We start from the raw sequence: 18519 nt of genomic DNA on the forward strand, positions 1-18519 counted from the left end.
AGGGTGGGTTTCTTTAGTAATGGAGTAATGATAGAGTGTTTGAAGGAGGAGGGGAAAATGCCAGAGGAGAGGGAGAGATTAAAGATTGTAGTTAGGTGAGTTGTGACGACTGGGGAGAGAGACTGGAGGAGATGTGAGGGAATGGGGTCGGTTGTGCATGCGTGCATGTAGTCGGACGAGAAGAGGAGAGGAGCCTGGAGACTTCTTCTTCTGTGATGGGAGCAAATGTGGAGAGTGAGCCAGGGGAAATGCAGGGAGGGATGGGAGTCACTGAACTTGGTGATTGGGAGCGGATTTCCTGATGGATATTGTCTATTTTCTCTATAAAGTGGGAGGCCAGGTCATCAGCGCAAATGTCTGTGATAGGGGCTTGTGCTTTTGGCCTGAGGAGGGAGTGAAAGGTGTCAAAAAGTTTCTTGGGGTTGTTGGATAGTGAGGAGATCAGGGTGGTGAAGTAGGTCTGTTTGGCGAGGTGAAGGGCAGAGTTATATGTCCTTAACATAAATTTGAAGTGTATGAAGTCTTCTGGTGTGTGTGTTTTCCTCCATAAGCGTTCAGCACACCTAGAGCATCGCTGGAGAAATCGGGTTTGCGATGTGAGCCAGGGCTGTTTCACTCTGTGTTTGGAGGTTCTGAGGGTGAGGGGAGCTACTTGGTCAAGGGTGCTTCTAAGAGTGTCATTGAAGTGATGTACAGCCAGATCAGGACAGGAAAGAGAGGAGATTGGGGACAATGATGAGTGTAGGGAGTCTGAAAGTGTATGAGGGTTAATGGCTTGTAGATTTCTGACTGAATGGTAGGTAGGAGGGTGCTGGGGTGAGCGAGGATTTGTGAGTGTAAAGGAGAGAATGTTGTGGTCAGAGAGGGGAAGCGGTGAGTTATCTAGGTAGGAGATTGAGCAGAGCCGGGCGAAAACCAGGTCCAGGGTGTTACCGTCTTTGTGTGTTTCAGAGGTTGAGAGCTGAGAGAAGCCTAGAGAAGTGGTTAGTGATAGAAGTAGTAGTTAACAAGTAGTTAACATGATTATTTGAGTGCCATTTAAATTGAAAATTAGATTTCAGAACATTCACCATTTGCAAGGGTAGGGAAATATTCATGGATTCAGATTTTTCGAGATTGATCTTAAAATTGGACCAACTCCTAAAACTTGCCAGCTCAGACATCAGGAAAGGAAGCGAGGTATGTGGGTTAGTTAAATAAACTAACAGGTCATTAGCAAATGCAGAACACTTATACTCTGACCCCGCTATTTTGATTCCCCGTATTTCAGGATTAGCACGTATGGCCTCCATAAGATGCTCCATTATCAGGAAATACAACATTGTGGAGAGGGGGTAACCTTGTCGGGTACCATTCTTTATAGTAAAGAGGGCCAAAAGGGAGCCATTAATTTTTAGCTGGGCTGAGTGGGAATGGTAGAGGGCTAAGATTTTTTTTAATAAAAATACAGGACCCAAACCGATGTGGCTCAGGGTTTGAGAGGGAGAAGACCATGAGATCCTAACAAAAGCCTTTTCGGCATCAAGCGATAGGATCATTAAAGGTTTTTTTTAGGTGTGTGCATGATTAATAATATCTATTGTTTTCAAAGTGTTATCTTGGTCCTCTCTTCTTGGTACAAAACCCACCTGGTCTGGGTGTATTAAGTGAGGGAGGTGGAATTTAAGTCTGTTGGCTAACAGCTTGGCATATAATTTTAAATCTACATTTAATAAAGATATAAGCCTATAGCTACTACATGAGTTGGGGTCTTTCCCCGGTTTGGGAATGACTGCAACATGTGCCATTGTGGAATGGGGAGGAAAGAAAGTAGACTCTGATATGGAATTAAACGATTGTAATATTAACAGAGACAATTGTTCAAAAAATAGTTACAGAATTCAGCTGTGAAACCATCAGGCCATGGATTTTTATTGCTAGGGAGATCTTGAACAGAAGCTTCAAGTTCTTGATGTGAAAAAGGATTTTCCAGGAATTTTACTGTTTCATCCAATTTTTTGGAGATGGTTGATGTATTAATATAATTTCCCGAGTGTAGGGCAGATGTAGGTAAGTTATATACTGTAGCTTTGAATAATATGAATGAAAGAGAGCTGCGATTTCAGGTGGGGTATGAACCAATTTATCTTGAGTATTCTTCATACAGGGAACATTTGTTTGGGTCTTTTTAGCATTAAGACCTTTAGCTAACATTCTTCCCAGTTTGTTACCAAACTCATAGAACCTACTCTGACCTAACTGAAATAAACGTTTACATGAAGAATCGAGTAATTTTTTTAGCTTCCAATCTTGCTTTGAGAAGATCTCTGAGGGTTGCAGTAGAGAGAGCCTTTTTATGAATTATCTCCAGCTTAGTGACTCTCTGTAAGGCTAGTTTGATTACCTGACCTCTGTCTTTTTTGATTCAGAACCCATCTTTGACAAATACCCCTCTAAGTACACATTGAGGGCCTCCCATTTAATTGTGGGGGTTGTATCATCATTTCCATGATCAACAGTGAAGTTAGATATGGAGGTTCGTACATTCGAGGCACATAATGTATCTAATAATAACGACTCACTGAGACGCCAAGACACTGATGTTATGGTAAAGGATGGTACTCATGATCTGACCAAAATGGTGACAGGACAATTGTGTACAAGATAATTGTGTACGGACTATTGTGTACAGACAATTGTGTACAGGCCAATTGTGTACAATGACAATTGTGTACAAGGCGATTGTGTACAAGGCGATTGTGTACAAGGCGATTGTGTACAAGGCGATTGTGTACAAGGCAATTGTGTACAAGGCAAATGTGTACGGACAATTGTGTACAAGGCAATTGTGTACGGGCAATTGTGTACGGACAATTGTGTACAAGGCAATTGTGTACGGACAATTGTGTACAAGGCAATTGTGTACGGGCAATTGTGTACAAGGTCATGGAACCGTGTACAAGAGGCAATTGTGTACGGACAATTGTGTACAAGGCAATTATTTGTGTACAGGCCACTTGTACAGGCCACTTTCACACTGACGCTTACTTTCGGTTTCAGTACTCACCCCTTGCAACTTTCACCATGACTTTTACTTGTTGTGTACAGGCCACTTGTACAGGCCACTTTCACAATGACGCTTACTTTCACTTTCATTACTCACCCCTTGCAACTTTCACCATGACTTTTACTATGAGCAAGTCTGAAAAAGACAAAGATAATTGTACAGGCCACTTTCACACTGACGCTTACTTTCGGTTTCATTACTCACCCCTTGCAACTTTCACCATGACTTTTACTATGAGCAAGTCTGAAAAAGACAAAGATGTCCTTAGGCTTGGGGGACACGAGTATATCCTGCACAGGACACGTGATGACAGCATCAAAGAATGGCGGTGCAGGCAAGTCAACAAATTCAAGTGTCCCGCACGCATGCACACATCTGGAGCCGCGATTGTTAAACAGCCGACTGAGCACAGTCACTCTGCAGATCCAGTTCAAGCTGAAGCCAGAGCTACAATGGCTGCTCTGAGGCAAGAAGCAATCAGCTCTCAAGCATCTACTAGAAGCATTGTTGGACAGGTTCTTCGAGACAGGTCTGATGACGTGTTGTCTCGAATGCCCAAGCGAAGTGACGTTGAGCGAAATACACGTCGGGTCAGGCAGCGAGCAAACACCATGCTGGCTCCTCAAAGCATCAATTTTGCTATCCCCCAGGAATACAGCGACATCATTTTATATGACTCTGCAAGAGATGACCCCCAAAGGATTCTTGTCATTGGTAGCAATGAACTGTTGCCTTATTTCGAAAGAGGAGACACATGGTTTGGCGATGGAACGTTCAAGGTGGTGCCAACCATGTTCTTTCAGCTGTATTCTCTCCATGCAAAAGTCGGCAACTCCTATCCTCCCCTGATCTACTGCCTGCTGCCAAACAAGACTGGTCCAACCTATCGTCGAATGATCACGGCGCTCAAAGGGTTGATGCCAGGTGCAAATCCCCAGAAAATTCTTCTTGACTTTGAGATGGCAGCAATGTCAGCTTTCCAAGATGAGTTTCCAGCTGCAGCGATTTCTGGCTGCTTCTTTCATCTGAGCCAGTCCATTATTCGAAAGGTCAATGAGCTGGGCCTAAAGGCTGAATTTGAGGCTGAGGATGGAGAGTTCAATCTCAAGGTAAAATCTTTGGCCTCCTTGGCGTTTGTCCCACCAGCCGAAGTAAGTGCAAGGTATGACGAACTAGCCCAAATCTTCCCTGATGATGATGCTACCAATCAGCTCCTCTCCTACTTTGAGCATACCTACGTTAGGGGGCCAGGAGTAGATGGACGCTTTCGAAACGCAAGGTTTACTCCAGAGGTCTGGAATCATTATGCTGACGCTTTGGCCTCTGCCCCCAAGACCACGAATTACTGCGAGGGGTTTCATAACGCCTTACAAGCACTCTTTCTTTGTGCTCATCCTACCGTGTGGAAACTGTTCAACGGACTCATTAGTGACATGGCAATTCATAGACAAGCTGCGGTATCTACGAGCGATCAGCAACATGCAGGCACGATAGACAAGACCAGCAATATTTGTAGAATAAGAATAGAAGAAGCTTTGAAACTGTTATTCAATAAGCAATCTTACGTTAAAATCAATGATGAATATAGTATTTTCTTTTTTTGGACGTTTAATTTTTTGTTTTCCCTATACTTGTCTGTAAATAATCGTCCGTACACAATTGTCCTTGTACACAATTGTCCTTGTACACAATTGTCCTTGTACACAATTGCCCTGTACACAATTGTCTGTACACAATTGTCCTTGTACACAATTGCCCTGTACACAATTGTCCTTGGACACAATTGTCCTTGGACACAATTGGCCTGTACACAATTGCCCTGTAGACAATTGTCCTTGGACACAATTGTCCTTGGACACAATTGGCCTGTACACAATTTTCTGTACACAATTGTCCGTACACAATTATCTTGTACACAATTGTCATGGAACCGACCAAAATATGTTTCCAATACTAGAATCTGAAAGCTAAGGTAAGGCATTTTGTTGGAGGAGGATATAGTTAACCTACTATAAGAATCATGAGCATGGGAGTAAAAACTATAATCCCTATCTGATGGGTGCTATCATGTAATGCAATCAATGACACCACAAATTGCTGAGGTTCTGAAGGCCAACAGAGATCAAATGTGTTACTAGTTGGGTGTCTCTAATAATGTGGCCATTCAGTGTATGTTTTATATCTGGTGGAGATGACCAGATAAAGCTGATTATATAGAGCCTGCTGGTTAGAATTAGGAGCCGACAGGTTGGATTTATACAGGGGAGCTGCAGCTATGCGATAAATACTGCTGTCATGTTAATTAATGACCATTATTCTTCTGTGATTTCATGTAATACTTCTCCATCTATTTGTGTCTTCTAAAAAAAATGTTATAGGGTTATACTACAGAAACATATGTGAGGAGCGATGAGCAGTGTAAAGAGGAGATTCCTACAGATAACCGCACAGGTGGGTAGTGACCACTATATGTAGAGAAGCTACAGATTCTTCAGATCCGTTTTCTGGTATAAATAGTGTTGAATTTTTTAGGGTACGTCACTTAGACTGTTTAGCCTTGCTTTGTTTATGCGTTGTTGTTGGCAAAGTATCAATGGACGAAATTGAAAAGGGGCATTTCAGATTGAAAAAAGGGGCCAATCTCCATATGTTTCTTCTGGCTGTACAGACCATATTACTGTAGTCAATCTCCGGCCACAACACAGCTGTGTTAAGGTATTTGCTAAAGCGAGACTGACTGAGTACCTAGGCCGAATTGTGAGAGGAGCGTCAGGAAATCAATAAGGTGAGTATGCTATCATTATTTTAACTCATGCAGGACCATAGTTTTTGCAGTCCATGGTATAATATAGTTTCAGCCTGGATCTTTTAATTTCCAAAAACTTTAGTAACCTTAATGCAGGATCAGGGCTTGAAGACTCTGAGATAATAGTGGGACTCCTAGATAAACAATTTAGAATTAGTATCTTAAGTCGTGAAACCTGAAATAACTCAGTATCTGCAAAGATGCTGGAATGTGCAGTTGGTAGCCCATGGAAATGACCTGCTTTATATGGACTCTTTGGACTGAGGTTGAGAGGAAAATAAATCTAACTTGACTTGCAATAATCCACAGATCACACTACAGGGAAATGATTCAAATTCTATTAGAGATTATATACTATGGTAATTCATGCAGATGAAAGGCGCTGCAGGAAGACCAGTTAGAAGAAGAAAGTGCAACATTTTGAAAACCGGTCCACCATCACTCAAATAACCCAACAAATAGATGGTAAATCTGTAGAAAGTCTAGAGGTCAAGGAGAAAGTAGAAATGTGGTTAACCCCTTAACGACCGCCGACACGACCGGCCGGCACCCAGCAATAGGAGATTTTTCCTTTTAGTTCAATTTGACCACTGTGATAGACCCTTTCACAGTGACCAAATAAAAAAAAAGTAATTCAAACCCCTCTTTTTCACCCCCTCAGTTAGATTAAAATAAAAAACTGTATTTTTTTCCATTTTTCCATTAGGGTTAGGATTAGGGCGAGGGTTGGGGTTAGAACTAGGGTTAGGGTTGGGGCTAGGGTTGCGGTTGGAGTTAGAGCTAGGGTTAGAGTTGGCACTAGGTCTATGGTTGGTGTTAGGGGTTGGGGCTAGGGTTAGGCTTGAAAAATGGCCGCCGCACATGCGCAGATGGAGATCAGCGCTGAAATCTCATCTCCCAAGATTTCAGTGCCGAGATCTCCATCTCCGCATGCATGGCGGCCATTTTCCCGAAAGGAATCCACTGCACAGGCAAGCATGGATGGAACGGCAGAACCGCCCATGCAGCACAGGACAGAGCGCGGTGGCGGCAGCTCCTGGCAGCACCGGGGGACAGAGCGGGCAGCAGCATCCTGCAGCACAAGGGACAGAGCACGGTGATAGCAAAACCCGGCAACACTGGGGTCATAGCACAGCGACAGCATCCGACACCCGCAGCGGCGCGCCTCACATCAAAACACCCCCTCATCCCAGCAGTAACGTTCTACTCCTGCCTCCACCAGCAGCGGCCTTAGGACCCCGCTTCACCCCCGGTAAGCAATAAGATGCATGGATTTTAAGAAGTACCACCATTTTATTACAAAAAAGAGTTTTTTCCTATTTGTCTCCTCAAAATTTGGGTGCGTCTTATATTCCGGAGCGTCTTATAAAGCGAAAAATACGGTAAATGTTCTACAGTTGCACATATAGAAAAATAATGTTTTATAGCACTTGCAAGAAAAGAAGTAAAAAACACAAAAAAACTAAACTAAAAAAATTGGCAATGTCTGGAAGGGGTTGAAGATTTCCACATATAACAGCTAAGGAGACAACCATGAGGTAGTGAGAATGCCCCAGCTGAGGATTATGCTGTAATAAAGGAATAGAGCCACAAGACGGATCTTGAAATAATATTTTCAACTTTGATGGAAAAGCAGAATTTTTTGGTATTCACCAGAAAAAATGGATCACATAATTTTACCTTGACTTCAGGTGCAGGTTTTGGTGATAACGCTGTGGCATTAACCCCTTCCCGAGCTTAGACGTGCGCAGTACATTATGGTTGGGAAGTACTTCCCAACTATGACGTACTGGGTGCATCTTGGTGATTTTGCGCAAACAGGGGTGCACATGCGGGTATTCAGCTGAGGTCACAGCTGACACCCGGCTCTCACTGCCAGGAGCGGTGTCTGCACCAGTCCCTGCAGTTTAACCCCCTAAATGCTGTGACTGATATGAAACGCAGCATTTAGAAATCAGGGATAAGTAGGGGCTACCTCTGCCCTCTGATCGGCGCCCCAGTGATGTCATCGAGGGGTTCCATCGTTGTCATGGTGACCCGGATCTCATCACGATGACATCCAGGTCTCCAGGCTACGGCAAGCCACTTAGACCATTCACAGAGTATGGTCTAAGGGGCTTGTGTCAGTGCAACACTGACAATTCTAAATCATTGCAATGCTCATGCAAGACAAAAATAAATATAAAGGTATCGCAGAATGCATCATCTTGTCCCGCAAAAAGCAAGCCACCATAAAGCTTTATCAGTCGAAAGATAAAAAAAAGTTATAGCTCTCAAAATAAAGCAATATAGCATTGGCCATGGCTGGATTGTAATATTTCACCAAGTTTCACTTTCAATAGCCAATCAGAGTGATCATAGCCGGTGGGAGGGGGGCAAAGCCACCCCCCCCCCCCCCCCGGGGTTAAGTACAAGGTCTCCTGTACCTTTCAGTGACCCCGGTCACCCGACCCGCAGGAACGTGATTTCGACCATAACGCCTACGTAGGCGTCATAGGTCGGGAAGGGGTTAATAGCTGTCTATAAATAATAATCTCTCAAATATCTCAAGGGCTGTCACATTGTAACATTGTAGAAGGATCATCTTTATTCTCATTTGCACAAGGAAAGACTAGAGGCAATGGGATGAAACTGAATGGGAGGAGACACAGATTAGATATTAGAAAAAACTTTTTGACAGTGAGGGTGATCAATGAGTGGAACAGGCTGCCACGAGAAGTGGTGAGTTCTCCTTCAATAAAAGTCTTCAAACAGAGGCTGGACAGACATCTGTCTGGGATGATTTAGTGAATCCTGCTTTGAGCAGGGGGTTGGACCAGGAGGTCCCTTCCAACTCTACCATTCTATGATTCTGTTACTACACCTGTAGGTAAATTCTGAAAGGAGTATCATTTCCAAAATGGATTCACTTTAGGGGAATTCTGCTCTTCTAGCACTTAGGGGCTCTGTACAGTATATGGAGTTTGCAAGCTATTCTAGGAACATCTGCGCTTCAGGAGGCAAATAGCGCTCCGTCCCTCTCGAGTCTCGCCGTACGGCTAAGCAGTACTGTACAGCCACATATGGGGTATTTCTACATTCATCAGAAACTGTGGGACAAATTTTGGTTCAACTTTTACCCATTTTCCTGTATAAAAATGTAAAATCTGGAGGTAAAACTAAATTTTGGTGATAAAAATGTAATTATTTTTTCTTCCCTGCCCAATGGTGTAACTTTCTGTGACACACCCGTGGTGTCAATTTGATCACTGCATCGCTAGATGAATTCATTGAGAGGTTTAGTTTGTAAAATAGGGTCAGTTATGGAGGATTCTGCTGTTGTGGCACCTCAGGGGCTCTATAATATGGCTCTTTTTCCCTTCTGAGCTTTGAACTGTGCTTGAAAAGTATTTTTCGATTTACATGTAGGATATTGGCGCATTCAGGAGAAATTTTTACAACAAACAGGTCTATTTTTCCTATTAGCCCTTATAAAAATTAAAAACTTGAGGCTAAAAGAACACTTTAGTGGTAAAAATGTAATTATTCTTTCTTCACCGCCTAATGGTATAAAATTCTGAGACACATGTGGTATCAATATGATCATTGTAACACTAGATGAATTCACTGGGGGGTGTAATTTGTAAAATGGTTAATGAATAATTATGAGGGGGGGGTTCTGCAGTTCTGGCACCTCAGGGGCTCTGCCAATGTGACATGGCCCACTCAAACCATTCCACCTGCAAAATCTGAACTCCAGTATAGCACTTATTTCCTTCTGAGCTTTGCACTGTGCCTCAAAAGTAGTTTTCTCCCACATATCAAGTATCAGCATACTCAGCAGAATTAACATAACAAATTTTGGGGTCCATTTTCTCTTGCTATCCTTGTGAAAATGAAAACCATTGGTGCTAAAACAACATGCTTATGGGAAAAATAGTTTTTTTTTCATTTTCACTGATCAACGTAAAATTCTGTGAGGAAACTGTGATAAATTCCTTCAGGTGTCTAGTTTGAAAAACGGAGTCACTTGTGGGAGTTTCTACTGTTTAACCCCTTTCTGACATCCGACGTACTATCCCGTCCATGGTACCTGGGCCCGTATGACCGTGGACGGGATAGTATGTCGAGCCCCTTAATGCAATACCGCGACTAAGTCGCGGTGATCGCATTAAAATTCCGATGCCATCTCACCTTAGGGAAGATGGCGTCGGCCTCCCCGGCTGCGATCCCGCCCCCCCCGGCATCCAAAGCGCTGTGATTGGCTGTTCAATTCTGAACAGCCAATCGCAGCGTTTCTAATTGTTTCAGCCAATGAGGTCCTAGGCTTGGATCGGAGTACCGATATACTTGATCCTAGAGCAGCGCCAGGCACCAGCAAAAAGCCCCCGGATTGGCGCGATCGACGATCTAATCGATCGAGCCGATCGCAGGGCACAGCGGCGCTGTATCGCTGTTGTGCCCTGCCAGTACCGGCCTGGATCGGTGCTGTATTAGCACCGATCCTAGGCCGGAGCCTGGTGCAGGCCCAGCAGGGCCTGCAGGAGATAGTTGGCACAATCGATTAGATCGGCGATCATGCCAACCACCAGGCACAGCTGCTGTGACCGCTCTGTGCCCTGCTGGTGACCTGGCCATGACCTGCCTGGGAATCGGAGCTGTGAGCTCCGATCCTAGGCAGTTGCCATGGTCGCCAGGCAGAGCAGGGATTGGTGGATCGATGTTATCATTCGATCCCACCAATGACAGGTCACAGCAGCGATGTGACCGCTCTGTGACCTGTCACTGACCTGCCTGTGACCTGTCTAACTTCTCTGCAGGGGTCCTCACTCTAGCTGAGGATTCCTGCTGAGAGTTCAGATGCAGCAAGAGCTCCTATGCTGGGTATTGTGGTGCCACAACTTGTAGCATCACAATCACTGCAGAAAAAAGAAGAAAGATAAAAACACCAACTGTAAGTGTTACCTGATCCCTGATCAATCTATCTTCACCCCCTATCTATCTTCATGCCCCCCAATCCCCTTCTTTTTACCCCCCTCCACCCCTCCCTTTTGCGCCGCCTCCGTGCGCAGCCGCCGAGCGTTGATCGGTGACGCAGTTCACCAATCAACACTCGTGCTAACTTTTTTTCCTTAGTCCCCTTTGCGCCACCTCCGTACACACATCCCGCAGCCGCAAAACTTGGATAAGTGACACGAGTCACTTATCAAAGCTTGTGCCTGCGGTTTTTCATTTTTTCACCCCACTTTGTGCCCCTAACTGATCCCTTCCCAATCTCTCTTCATCCATCCATCCCCATCCCCCTATTTTTACCCCCTCCACCCCCCTTTTGCGCCGCCTCCGTGCTCAGCCGCCGAGAGTTGATCAGTGACACAGTTCACAGATCAACACTCGTGCTCGCCTTTTTTTCCTTAGCCCCCTTTGCACCACCTCCGTACACACATCCCGCAGCTGCAAGCTTGGATAAGTGACACACGTCACTTATCAAAGCTGTGCCTGCCATTTTTGTTTTTTTTTCAGCGCTCCCCGTATGGACCTCGCCCCCCCGAATATTTCGAGCCACTGATTCCTGATTTTGTGGCAGAATTAGGAATCAAGATTGACACCACTGGCCTCACAGAAATTGACCTTTTCAAAGTCTTTTTCTCTGAGGATTTTATTAACCTCATGGTGGAGCAAACTAATTTGTACGCTCGTCAATTTTTGGAGCAATACACGCGTTCATCATTTTCAAAATGGTCTCCTGTAGACGCAGTTGAAATGACGCAGTTTTGGGGCCTGGTCCTCCATATGGGGATCCTGAAGAAGCCGGAAATTCGGCAATATTGGAGTGTTGAATTTTATACAACACTCCAGTGTTCCGAGTGGTCATGGCCCGGATGCGTTTTGAGCCATCCACAAATTTCTGCATTATACTGATAGTGCACAGTGTCCCGCACAATATGACCCCAACTTTGACCATCTTTTCAAAGTTCCTCCGTGCATCGAACACTTCAACAAAAAGATTGCTGAGGTGTACGTGCCCCAAAGGGACATCTGCGTGGATGAGTCCTTGGTTCACTTCAAGGGGAGGCTGCGATTCCGTCAATACCTGCCCAGTAAGAGGGCCAGGTACGGAATCACACTCTATAAGCTGTGTGAGAGTACCTCAGGGTACACCCATAGGTTTAGAGTGTACGAAGGGAAGGACACCCGGAGTGAACCCCCCTGATTGTCCTCCTTTTCTGGTAGTGAGTGGGAAAATTGTGTGGGATTTGGTGCACCAACTGCTGGATAAAGGTTATCACCTCTACACTGCTAACTTTTATACCAGCATCCCACTCTACAAATCCCTCTCTGAGCGAGGTACCGCAGCCTGTGGTACTGTCCGCAAAAATCAGAGAGGCCTCCGGAAGACGCTACTTGGGCAGATGCTTCGAAAAGGTGAGAACAGAGCCCAATGTAGCGACCACCTGCTGGTGGTCAAGTACCAGGACAAGAGGGATGTCCATCTCTTGACCACCATACACGGTGATGGCAGTGCCCTCTGCACTGTACGGGGTACCTCTACACAGGTCCGCAATCCGACGTATGTAGTGGGGTACAACAAAAACATGGGGGGCGTTGATCTCTCCGATCAACTCCTCCAGCTGTACAATGCATTGAGGAAGGCCAAGGTGTAGTATAAAAAGCTGGCCGTGCACATTGTCCAAATGGCAACGCTCAAGGCAGTCCTGCTGTCACAATGTGCATGCCACACCAATATGTCGTACCTTCATTTCCAGGAGGTAGTGGTTAAGGCCCTGATGTTTGGCACTCAGGAGGGACCGGTCCCCAGTACTTCTGGAACTGAAGGTGCTCGTATTGTACCAGGTCAGCATTTTCCGGGGGTGATCCTGCCAACCCAAAAAAAAAGGTAAGCCTCAGAAAAGGTGTCGAGTGTGTTACAAAAAAGGAATACGCAGGGACACCATTTATCAATGCGACACCTGCCCCGAAAAACCTGGCCTGTGTATGAAGGATTGCTTCAAATTGTACCACACCTCCATGCACTACTAATTTACATTAGATTAGTTGGGGGCACATCTAGATTTGTTCTTTGGGGGTCTAGTATCCAAAATGATGTCACATGTGGGGTTTTTTCCTGTTTAGGCACATCAGGGGTTCTGCAAACGGAACATGACGTCTGCAGAGCATCAAAGTCTGCATTCCAAAACGTCATTACTTCCCTTTCGAGCTCCGACGTGTGCCTAAACAGTTTTTTCCCACATGTGGGGTACCAGCGTACTCAGGACAAATTGGACAATGACTTTTGGGGTCCAATTTTTTCCTGTTACTCTTGGGAAAATCAAAAATTGGGGACTAAATGATCATTTATGTGGGAACAAAATAGAATTTTATATTTTTACACCCTGGAATTATAATCTTTAGTGAAACACTTGGGGGTTCAAAGTTCTCACCACACATCTAGATAAGTTCCTTAGGGGGTCTAGTTTCCAAAATGGGGTCACTTGTGGGGGTTTCTACTGTTTAGGCACATCAGGGGCAAACGGAACATGACGCCCGCAGACCATTCCATCAAAGTCTGCATTCCAAAACGTCATTACTTCCCTTTAGAGCCCCGACGAGTGCCCAAACAGTAGTTTTCTCCCACATGTGGGGTATCGGCGTGCTCGGGACAAATTGGACAACAACTTTTGTGGTCCAATTTCTCCTGTTACCCTTAGGAAAATTAAGAATTGGGGACTAAGAAATAATTTTTGTGAAAAAAAAAATATTTTTTTTTCACGCCCAGGCATTATAAACTTTAACGAAACACTTGGGGGTTCAAAGTGCTCACCACACATCTAGATAAGTTCCTTAGGGGGTCTAGTTTCCAAATGGGGTCACTTGTGGGGGGTTTCCACTGTTTAGGCACATCAGGCGCTCGTCTAATGCGACATGGCGTCCGATCTCAATTCCAGCCAATTTTAGGTTGAAAAAGTCAAACGGCGCTCCTTCCTTTCTGAGCCCTGCTATGTGCCCAAACACATATTGGGTATCAGCGTACTCAGGACAAATTGGACAACAACTTTTGGGATCCAATTTCTCCTGTTACCCTTGGGAAAATAAAAAAAATTGTTGCTAAAATATCATTTTTTTGACTAAAAAGTTAAATGTTCATTTTTTCCTTCCACGTTACTTCAGCTCCTGTGAAGCACCTGAAGGATTAATAATCTTCTTGAATGTAGTTTTGAGTAGCTTGAGGGGTGCAGTTTTTAGAATGGTGTCACTTTTGGGTATTTTCTGCCATATAGACCCCTCGAAGTGACTTCAAATGTGAGGCAGTCCCTAAAAAAATGGTTTTGTAAGTTTTGTTGTAAAAATGAGAAATCGCTGGTCAACTTTTAACCCTTATAACTTCCTAACAAAAAAAATTTGTTTCCCAAATTGTGCTGATGTAAAGCAGACATGTGGGAAATGTTATTTATTAACTATTTTGTGTCACATATTTCTCTGTTTTACGGGCCTAAAAATTCAAAGTTTGAAAATTGCAAAATTTTCAAAATGTTTGCCATATTTCTGGGTTTTTTTTATAAATAAACGCACGTTATAGCGAAAAAATGTTACCACTATAGTGAAGTACAATATGTCACGAGAAAACATTCTCAGAATCGCCTAGATCCGTTGAAGCGTTCCAGAGTTATAACCTCATAAATGGACAGTGGTCAGAATTGTAAAAATTGGCCCGGTCATGAACGTACAAACCACCCTTGGGGGTAAAGGGGTTAAGCACATCAGGGATTCTTCAAATGCAACATGAAAACCGCAGACTATTCCATCAAAGTTTGTGTTGCAAAATGTTACTCCTTCATTTCTGAGCCCTGCTGTGTCCCCAAACAGTAGTTTTCCCTCACATATGGGTTATTGGCATACTCAGGAGAAACTGCACAACTTATTTTAAAGTACATTTTCTTCTGTTACTTTTATGAAAATAAAAAACTTGGGGCTAAAAGAATATTTTTTGTGGAAAAAATATGATTTTTTATTTTCACAGCTCTACATTATAAACTTTTGTGAAGCACCTGGGGGTTTAAGGTGGTCATCACACATCTAAAATACATTCCTTGAGGGGTCTAGTTTACAAAATGTGTTCACTTGTGGGTTAGCCACTGTTTAGGCACATCAGGGGCTCTCCAAACGCAACATGGCATCCGGTAATGATTCCAGCAAATTTTGCACCCAAAAAGTCAAATGGCGCCCCTTCCCTTCCGAGCCCAAACAGTAGTTTTCATCCACATATTCGGTACTCAGCGTACAAGTTTTGGTGTCCATTTTCTCCTGTTACTCTTGTGAAAATAAAAATATTGGGGTCTAAATTTTAATGTTTGTGAAATATCATTTCTCCTTGCGGAGACTGACATGCTAAGCATGCCGAGATGTGGAGACTTAAAGTTCCAAAGTTTTAATTTTGTTCTGTGATTTCATACTCCAGGTGAGAGAATCTATTAACTTGATTTATGACAAAATGTATATGGTCCATGTTGATGTTATTGTCCAGTTATTGACTTATGCTTACCAGGAATTTAAAAAATGCTACCAACTTACCAGCTAGCTTGGAGGTAGCCAAAACAGAAAAGGGTTCCAAGGGATCCCTGATATTCTTTCTTTAACAGAGAATTGCACTTAGATGCAAGGAGTCTCAAGGTCACCCCAGGTATTACAGTTTGTAATCTATAGTCCTTTAGTTTACAGTCCAACATGGTCAAAATATTAGGTTATGTCACAAAAACCATGTTGCAAAAATTAGTATAGCCTAATGAAAGTTTTAAGAGTAAAGCTAAGGTTTAGATTTCAAGATTCCAAGTAATAAGAATTCGAGTACAGGTAAGTATAATTATTGAGTATTATAAAAGAGTTCCTTAACAGAGAAAATCCCCTTACTTAACAGCCAGAATAATGTAGCAAAAGTGATGCAAAAAAAAAATAAAGATTGAACTGCAACCATCTCACATTGACCTCTGGGCCGACCATGGAAGTTAACATCTAAACAGAAGCATCTTCTTATTAGAAAGGTTGAAGAAAATCGATATTCAAGTTCACTGCAGTTAAAGAAACAGAAAGCCAAACCAGGGTTAGAAGACTTGGTGTTATCTTTAAAAATCATGGAGGTCATATAAAATACTAGCTGTAGCAGCTTTTGATGTAGGGTATATTTATTTCTGCATCAGCTAATTTTAGTAAAATTGAAGATTTTGTAATGAAAGTTATATTATTAAGCTCACTTTCATGTTATGGTTTAAAAAAAAAATGTTCTTTGAAATTCAGTTTTGACAAAATTTTGGAAATTGTTCTTGTGTTCAGTGAGTTATTGAATAAAATCTTACTTTTCTAAGGAGGTCTACTCATTTATGCTGAACACTGTATATATATCATAAAATATATAATATTTAAAAATTCATATACTACTAAGGTTGTGATATATAGTAATAATGTTTTCATTTTTGACAGATGACTATACCAGGGGATCAGAGGCACATATATCTTCAGATGTTATAGCAGATGATCGTGGTATCGCACCAGATCCATATGAAGAACATGCCATTATTCCAGTAATACTTCCAGCCCTTCACTGCAAAGATCCATCATCTGATACTTTTCAACAGCTCCTATCTTCTGACTCATCACAGAATATGAAACAAAATAAAGATAACAGATCAGATAGTAAACATCAAAGAACTCACACAAAAAAGAAGTCGGAATGTGGGAAATGTTTTAATCAGAAATCTCATCTTGTGACACATCAAAGAAGGCACACAGGGGAGAAGCCATTTTCATGCTCAAAATGTGGGAAATGCTTTAAACACAAATCGAATCTTGTTACACATATGAGAAGTCACACAGGGGAGAAGCCATTTTCATGTTCAGAATGTAAGAAATGTTTTAAAGACAAATCAACTCTTGCGAGACATAAGAAAATTCACACTGGGGAGAAGTTATTTTCATGTTCTGTATGTGGGAGATGTTTTTCTCAGAAATCTGATCTTGCTAAACATCTGATAACTCACACAGAGAAGAAGCCATTTTCATGCTCAAAATGTGGGAAATGCTTTAAACACAAATTGAATCTTGATACACATCTGAGAATTCACACAGGAGAGAAGCCATTTTCATGTTCACAATGTGGGAAATGTTTTACAGACAAATCAACTCTTTTTAGACATCAGAAAATTCACGCAGGGGAGAAGCCATTTTCATGTTCAGAATGTGGGAAATGTTTTACTTTGAAATGTAATCTTCTTAGACATCAGAGAATTCACACAGGGGAGAAGCCATTTTCATGTTCAGAATGTGGGAAATGTTTTAAACAGAAATCAAATCTTGATGCACATCTGAGAATTCACACAGGAGAGAAACCATTTTCATGTTCAGAATGTGAGAAATGCTTTAAAGCTAAATCAGCTCTTATTACACATCAGAGAAATTACCATGGCAGTATTTGACACTATGCACTTGACATACAGTGCCTAAGATGACAGGTTGTAGGTTGTGGGCAGCATCAAGAACAAGAAATGCATTATTTATTTATATTTTTTTACATCATTCTCCCTCTGCCTTTGGTTGGACTGGACCAGCATCTCCTGGGAGAGGGATAGGAGTTTTAGGCTTCCATTGCTGAGAGACAGTGACAAATAGGTCTGTAGAAGCTCAGCGCTCACGTCTCCTAAGCTGTGCACTTTCCTGTTTGTTTGTTTGTTTTTTGAGCAATCCGTTGGGTCTTAAGACACCACCAATCTGTTTGCAATAAGGAAGATGAAAAATTTTAGAAATCGATTCACAGTTTTAGCAAAAGTATGAAATTTCACTTAATTTAAGCTAAGGTTGCTAGGCCAACCCATGAAAAAAAAACATATTATTATCCCTCGTGAATTTAAGCTTGGCAAAGACAGATCTTTTGGTATTTGCCAGACCAACACTCATCTAATTTGTCAACATTTATAAACGATGCACTTCAGAACTCAGTAATCCCACTTTACGGCTGAGCTACTGTGGTTTCTAAACACTTCCATATTTCATTGTCACTCACAGTTGGTCCTGGAATATTTAGGAGGAAAACAAATTTCCCCAACTGCTTTTTTTGCAAGAGTGGCATCCTATTAGTTGATTCTAATATTATCTAATATTATTAGTGATAAGCGAGTATACTCATTGCTTGGGTTTTTCTGAGCATGCTCGGGTGGTCTCCGAATATTTTGGCGTGCTCGGAGATTTAGTTTTTGTCGCCTCAACTGCATGATTTGAAGCTGCTAGGCAGCCGGAATACATGTCGGAATTCCCTAACAAACAGGCATTCCTCACGTGTATTCAGGCTGTCCAGCAGCTGCAAATCATGCAACTGTGTCGACAGAAACTAAATTTCCGAGCACGGCAAAGTACTCTGAGGACACCCAAGCATGCTCAGGAAAACCGAGCAACGAGTATACTTGCTCACCACTAAATATCCTATTTGCATGCTTGGATTAACCCCTTAAGTACTTATAAGGCTGGAACGCTTTAGCAGATCCCGCTGACTCTGACATTGTTTTTTCGTGACATAGTTTACTTCATGTTAGTGGTAAAATTTCTTCACTGTAACTTGTGTTTATTTATAAAAAAAATGGAAATATCGAGAAAATTTTAAACATTTTGCAATTTTCAAACTTTTAATTTTTATGCCCTTAAATCAGAG

General features: G+C 42.6%; 1 protein-coding gene across 1 annotated transcript in view; it reads left to right on the forward strand.

The window, feature by feature from the left end:
• LOC141050980 (uncharacterized) overlaps nucleotides 1-17826 on the forward strand; it is a 28387-nt gene extending 10561 nt beyond the window's left edge. Inside the window, exons 6-7 of the mRNA XM_073547747.1 lie at nucleotides 5425-5497; nucleotides 16302-17826. Of these exons, the coding sequence (XP_073403848.1) occupies nucleotides 5425-5497; nucleotides 16302-17293 (1065 nt within the window). The 3' untranslated portion in view covers nucleotides 17294-17826. The remainder of the gene's footprint in view (nucleotides 1-5424; nucleotides 5498-16301) is intronic.
• The last annotated feature ends 693 nt before the right edge of the window (nucleotides 17827-18519 follow it).

Source organism: Dendrobates tinctorius, unplaced genomic scaffold (genome assembly GCF_039654945.1).
Source record: "Dendrobates tinctorius isolate UK_male_01 unplaced genomic scaffold, ASM3965494v1 ptg000155l, whole genome shotgun sequence".
Lineage (NCBI taxonomy): Eukaryota > Metazoa > Chordata > Amphibia > Anura > Dendrobatidae > Dendrobates > Dendrobates tinctorius.